Source organism: Helianthus annuus, chromosome 13 (assembly GCF_002127325.2).
Source record: "Helianthus annuus cultivar XRQ/B chromosome 13, HanXRQr2.0-SUNRISE, whole genome shotgun sequence".
Classification (NCBI taxonomy): domain Eukaryota; kingdom Viridiplantae; phylum Streptophyta; class Magnoliopsida; order Asterales; family Asteraceae; genus Helianthus; species Helianthus annuus.
The window spans coordinates 28,712,905-28,719,837 of NC_035445.2; the positions used below are offsets into that span (position 1 = coordinate 28,712,905).

Consider the following 6,933-nt stretch of genomic DNA (forward strand, 5'->3'; position numbering starts at 1 on the left):
CACGAATGAGCAAATCAATGACATCATGAAGAAATGGTAAAGAAAATTCACTTCCAACATAAGAAACTAGTTATTAAAGTCACTAATACAAACCCAATTAAAAAGTGCCAAAAGATTAAAAATTAAAAGTAATACATTAAAGACTTGTCTTCACCAAGTGATGTAAGAGTTTAGCCAAACATGGCCTTTGATTGACAAGAACTCTTGCGATCAATCTTGGATCCCGAGACTACTACACACTCTAAAGATGGATAATGGATGATGGTGGTGGGTGTTGGTGTTGTAGTGGTGGCAAAGTGGGAGAGAAGTGGTCTGCCAAGGGATGCCTTTGAAGTGAACCAAGCACCCCTATTTATAGCTAGAACAGGGCCCTGTGTCCACTGGGCACGGCCCGTGGCCATCCTTCTCTTCCTTCATTAATTGCAATTGTCAGCAGAGGGCCCCACACGACCCCGTGTCTTCTGGGCAGGTCCCATGGTCAACTCTTTGTTGTACTATCAAGATTCTGCAAATCTAAGAGTTGACCACGCCCCGTGGAGAGCTGGGCACGGCCCCGTGGTGGGCGTAGAAGCTTCTGCAGGTTTGTTTTGTTGTGTAGGGCCTGACCACGCCCCATGCTCAGCTGGGGACGGCCCCGTTGTCAGGTTCTGTTTCTTGTTTTTGCTTTTGATTTGGGAGATGCTGCCGAGGGGTCGGGCATGCCACTTTATTCCTTCTTCTTGTATTTATGTTGGTTTTGGCTGCTTATTTGTTCCTTTTGTTCTTTTAAGCTTGTTTAGTCCTGTAATTTCAAAGGAAGAAAGAAATGCGCTTTTTCCAACATTAGTACTAAAAAAGGGTCAGTTTTATGCCTCAATTGATGTAATTTATATGTTGCATTTTGCACACATCAAATACCCCCACACTTGAATCTTTGCTTGTCCTCAATCAAAATTCTTTAATATGTGACTTATACACCCAAATGGAAGAGGTAGAGGAGAAGTTTGTGGCTTATCTTGAGTGTCAGGAATCCAAGATCTTTATTAAGTTTTATTTTTATTTTATTTACAATCCTATTCGTCATGATTTATTTAGAACATTTGTTAAGAAAAATTATTTAATTGGGCATAGCATGCCTCTTTAAAATTCCATTTATATACAAGTTCACATAACTCACGGGAGACCACTCAACACTCGGCCGATTGTGTATTTTTGTGAAGCACTCGATACCGGCATGGGACTTACTCCTACCATATGCTTGCCAAGCGATCAAATCTACTCCTTTTTAACTATAAACCTTCGTAAATATCAAGAGAACTTTGGGAAGGGTTAGGCTTGGGCTAAGGGTAGGTGGTTTTTGGTTAGTAAAATGACGAAAAGCGTAAAAAGCATCGGTTGTCGTAAAACTTTTTGTTTTTGGGACATTTATTCAAACCAAACATATTCAAACAAGATTTCTTTGAGGAACTTGTTTGGTTATTGCAACACTTTCTATTTTTTTATGTCACAGGATCACCAAGCTTTTTACTAAAACAAATGGGTTTGAAATAAAAAGGTTTTGGTGGGTAATGGGTGTTTGTTTATGGGTTTTGAAACGAAAAGGTTTAGGCTCAAAGGGGCTAACTAAGGGGATTTTCGGTAGGGGATAAAAAGAAGAAAAACAATGGTTTGAAAGAAAAATGGGTTAGTCCTAATGCCTCCATCATTTACTTACTTGGGTTCAAGTTGGTAAGGACCGGGAATGTATCGTCTTGGCATGTTCTAGAGTTGTAAGAACCAAGCAGCTATTCATACAAGAAACGAAAAATGAGCATTTAGTTTAAAGGTGTATGCATGTATGCTCAATAAAGGCTCAAAATTCACTTATTGTGGGAATAGGTTTATAATGTGATCAAGTATATATAATCAAATTTTAAAAAGATTTGTCATGTCTTTTCATAACTTTCTTATTCGGTTCTTTTTTATCACGACGCTATCGGTTGTAAATTTGTAAAAACACAACCTTTTTAGAACTTGTTATTACCGAATTAAACCAAAACAAGAAAAAAATGAATTTTTTTTAAAAGATTTAGGGTGATTAGCAGTTCCAATAGAGTTTTGTGTAAGGCTTGTTATTAGGACTTGCATGATTCAAGGTTTTAGCACCCCCCACACTTAAATTATACATTGTCCTCAATGTGTCCCAAAAATAAGTTTTTAGGTTGATTCGAACATGTAAAAGTGCGGTTAAAAACAAGTTTTATGTTACTAGGCATCTGGCCACGGCCCCCTGTGGTCCGGGCACGGCCCCGTGGTCAGAGTGCCAGTAACAAAATTTAACAGAAGGCTGGCCACAGGGGGTGTTCACTGGACACGGCCCGTGGTCAGTTACCTGATCTGGAGATTTTTTCTGCAGAGCCTGGGCACCGGGAGTGTTGGGCTGAGCACGGCCCCGTGCTGCACATGTTGGACAGATGGAAAAGTTGACGGAAGGCTCTGTTTTTGTGCATGGGGTGCGGTTTTAACGTCCCTTTGGCAATCTTCATCCTTTCGAGTGGGATTTATTCCTGAAAAGTAAGACTAAACTAGAAAACATAAAAGTTAAACTAAATTAAAACTAAGGATAGTTCCGCAGAATGCCTCCGTGGTGCGCCACATTTATAAGGTCCTTGGCTAGACCCAAAGCCAGTCATATGTTACCCGAGTGGGATGTCTCGCATCTCGTGTTGCACCGTCAGAGAGCGTCATCCAAGCTTGAGTCTATGACATCCATTTAGTTGACCGGGTCATCCTCTACTCTTTTCCCAACCCCGAATTTCATCTTCTTGTCTCCAACCCTCATTGTTAGCTTCCTGTCACTCATATCAACCATGGCATGAGCGATGGCGAGGAATGGTCTTCCTAGAATGAGGGGAACTTCGGTGTCTTCTTCCATGTCGAGTATGACAAAGTCGGCTGGAAAGATAAATTCTCTGACTTTTACTAATAGATTCTCGACGACACCTTGTGGGTATTTGATAGACATATCGGCGAGTTGTATGCTCATCTTTGTGGGGCTCATTTTACCTAGTCCGAGTCGGCCAAACATTGATGCGGGCATGAGATTGATGCAAGCCCCAAGGTCGGCTAGTGAATTTCCTATGGGTGATCCCCCAATGGAGTAAGGGATGTTGAAGCTTCCAGGGTCGATTTTCTTTTGTGGGAGTTTGTTGAGAAGTACGACGGAGCATTCTTCACTCAGGTTGACCAATTGCAAGGTTTCAATCTTTCGTTTGTGGGCGAGGAATTCTTTCATGAATTTTGAGTACTTTGGCATTTGAGTGAGGACTTCTACAAATGGGAGATTGATATGCAATTGTTTTAGTAAGTTTATGAACTTTGTGAATTGCTCATCGGTCTTTTGGCGAAATAACCGACCGGGGTAGGGTACCGAGGGGTTTTTGGTAGGTTCGGAATTTTGTGGGATAGTTGTTTCTTTGTGGGTAGAGGGTGAGTTTGTGGTTTGGTTGGGTGGATTGTTGTTGGATGCGAGGAGGTGGGGTTTCCTCAAGACCTACGGTCCAGTTTCTTAATGTTATGAGGTGTACTTGCGCCTTCGGATTGGTTTTGGTATTTCTAGGTAATGCGCCTTGTGGTCTCGCGGAGAAATTTTGGGCTAGTTGGCTTAGTTGTTTTTCAGTGTTTTGGTTACTAGCTCGTTGGTTTCTAATGTCGGATTCCGTTTGTATGAATCGATCCGAGTACCTTTTGTCGGTTTCGGAGATGAGGCGTGTGATGAGATCTTCAAGCCTCTCTCGGCCCCCTTGTTATTGTTGAGAGAAATTTTGTGACTCATTTCTTGGTTGTTGTTGAAAGTTTGGTCGTTGATTTTGATTTTGTTGGTTACTACTATTCCCGGGCTCCCTCCAACCAAGGTTAGGGTGGTTTCGCCATCCTTGGTTGTAGGTACCCGTTGGGGGACCCGACGGTCTAGGTCGATTATCAGTGTAGTTTACCATTTATGTTTGATTTTCCATTTCTTTCATACAAATCCAATTTTCATGTGGCCCACACCCTTCACAAGCCATAACCGAGGCCGTTTTTGCCATTTCTAACTTTTTGATTTTTGAAAATAGGGCCTCGATTTGGGCTTGTAAAGAGGTGCTCTCATCTACTTTATGGGCGTCCGGGGCAATAGATTTTGAGCCTCGGGGGGTGTGCCATTGAAAATTGTTTTGAGCAATTTCCTCAATTTGATTATAGATTTCATTTAGGCGTCGATTACCTAGGAGTCCCCCGGAGCTTGAGTCGAGTGTTTGTCTCGTGTGTGGCAATAATCCATTATAGAAAGTGGATACTTGTTGCCACACTGCGAGACCATGATGAGGGCATTTCCTCAATAGCTCCTTGAATCTTTCCCAAGTATCATATAAGGATTCCCTGTCCTCTTGTGAATATGTATTGATTTTAGTCATTAATTTAGCGGTTTTAGAAGGCGGGAAATACTTATATAGAAATTTTTGGGCAAGTTCATCCCAAGTGTTTACCGACCTACTTGGGAGGGTGTCTAGCCAAGCCTTAGCCTGGTCTTTTAGTGAAAATGGAAACATTCGGAGGCGGACGACGTTGTTTGATGCTCCGTTGATCCGGAAAGTGTCACATATTTCCATAAAGTTGGTAATATGTAAATGGGGATCTTCATCGGGTAGGCCATGGAAGGTTGTGGAATTTTGGAGCATTTGGATCAAATGCGGCCGACATTCGAAGTTGTTGGCATCGAAGTTCGTTGCGTTGATGGCGGCTTGATGTATTGCAAAATACATCCTTTATTCGTGTATAGTTTGTACAATTTATCATTATTTATAGTTTAGTTTTATTTAGAATTACGTGCTATTGATCATATTTACGTTTTCCAGGTCTCAATACATAAAGTTGCTGAAAAAGGAACAAAAACGAGCTACATTGCTGAAAAATTAAGTCCTGGAACCAGCTTTAAAGAGTTAGAATTATTTATTGAAGTTTTCATGAAGTTAAAGCTGGATTTTTAAGAAAGAGTCTGTGGAAAAATGCCCGTGGCGTCGCGCCACGGGGTTTCTGGTAGTCTGTCGCGTAGCGCCAACACAAAACAAAGAAAATCTGGAATCGCACATGGTGGCGTCGCGCCACCAACTTGGTCTTCACCCGTCGCGCGACGCGACGGGGTTAACTGACATGTGTAATTCGTTAAAACTAGGGTTTGAGTATAAAAACGAAGGGAGAATCATCATTGAAAAGGACTTACGAATCAAGAAAACCCTAGGCGAATTTCGGAGTAGATTTCACGTATTTCGGAGTGCTTTAGCTTGCGGGAATCATTCGGTTGAAGCCTGGAGCGTAGGAACGAAGATTGTTCGGGTTTTATCTCCCGGTTTTCTTTATTTTTGTGTTTTAAATACTTTTCCGATGAATTCTTGCTTTGAACTTGCTTTGTTTATTTTAGACATCATGTATCTTGGCTAAAACCTTCGTAACTACCTAGGCAAGATGATAGTTTGATAAAGTTTGGATTTTTAACGGTTTTTATTGTTTGTTATGGATTGATCTTTGAAAGTAAATTGTTCTAGAATTTCTGATTTGGTGCATGTGCGTATTTACTTTTGATTGTTGATTACTTGCTGTTTCACATAGATTTTGGTGAATGTCTTTCACATAATATATTTGTGTTGATTATTTGCATCCTTGCGGGTTCAGGTGATCTTTGGGTAAATCGGCCGATAGCCTTAGAAACAGTAATTAAAATACAATTAGAATTAAATATTCTGCTTAACTTGTCGCTGAGAGGCTCGAGTTAGTTATTAGGTCTCAGTGCAAAATATAGCTAAGACAGGTTTTGAGAGAAGTCGGTTTTAGTTCCCTAATTGCATTTGTGTCTAATAAACCAAGTTAGAATCTAGGATTGCCTTAGATTATCGCGCTGAGAGGTAGATAGTCGAATTAGGGCACTTTTAGAGTTGTTAGAGGACTGAGAGGAAGTCTAACAGTCGGTGTTCATAACAGCCTTGTAGGGTTTCCTAGGTTTCTTCCTGAGAAGGGTCGGGAGGTCTTAGCTTGAAATACCGTAAGGTTTAGTATTTTACGATCCCGACTCCATACAACAATAATACCATTGGAAATCCATTCATAGTTAAACTGGATTCAAGCCTAGGTAGTCGTTAATCTTATCTGAATCAAACCTTAGTTTTTGTTCGTGTCTTAGTTTAATTTCATTTTAATTTCAATTTTAGGATTTTAGTAAACCCCCCCTTAAAACACAACAATTGTTAGGTCGTGTCAGTGTCTAGTCTAAATAAAGTCTTTAACGTGATTAATTAGAGTCCTTGTGGGTTCGACATCCGGACTTACTTTTCTTTGCTAGAGTCGACCGCTTCACTTGCCGGTGAGTAGTTTAGTCAAGTTAGAGAGTCTAGATTTTTATTACTTGAGTCTTAATTTAGGGTTATTTTAGTTTATTTAGTTTATTTAGTTGAACTACTTTTTCCACATCAAGTTTTTGGCGCCGTTGCCGGGGACTCTTGGCAATTGCGTTAATTACTTTGTTTGGATTTCAACTGATATCTATACGTGCTTTTTGTGTGTTTGTGAGTCGTAGGAGTCCAAGTAACTTTAGTGTCTTTTTCTTATTTTTAGAGTCTTTTGTTGGAGTCGTCTTACTTGTTTGTCTTCGGTTTTGCAGTTAATGCCCCACACGCGTTCTCAGGGACCTGTGAAGCCGCCGATCGACAAGTCTTCCTTCTCCACACACAGTTTTCAGGTAAAAAAATCCTCAACTTCATCTTCAGCCCCTTCTGACTCTACACTACAATCTAAACCACCGAACTACGACTCCACTCCGAAGTCATCACCCCACATCACCCCACCACCTTCCCGTCCAACTAGTCCACCACCAGTTCACCAAATAGCCGATAACCAAACTGTCCACCAACGCTCCACCACGGGTTTCACCACAAACTCACCCAT

General features: G+C 41.0%; 1 protein-coding gene and 1 non-coding gene across 2 annotated transcripts; one reads left to right on the forward strand and one right to left on the reverse strand.

Annotated features, from left to right (window-relative positions):
• Nucleotides 1-2,731: 2,731 nt before the first annotated feature.
• LOC110900630 lies at nt 2,732-3,274 on the reverse strand. Its single transcript, XM_022147514.1, has one exon. It carries the CDS (start codon nt 3,272-3,274, stop codon nt 2,732-2,734), a length of 543 nt encoding a protein of 180 aa, XP_022003206.1.
• A 1,037-nt stretch (nt 3,275-4,311) lies between these two features.
• On the forward strand, nt 4,312-4,418 carry LOC118486030. The gene has a single exon (XR_004877887.1). It is a non-coding gene; the product is annotated as a small nucleolar RNA R71 (small nucleolar RNA).
• The last annotated feature ends 2,515 nt before the right edge of the window (nt 4,419-6,933 follow it).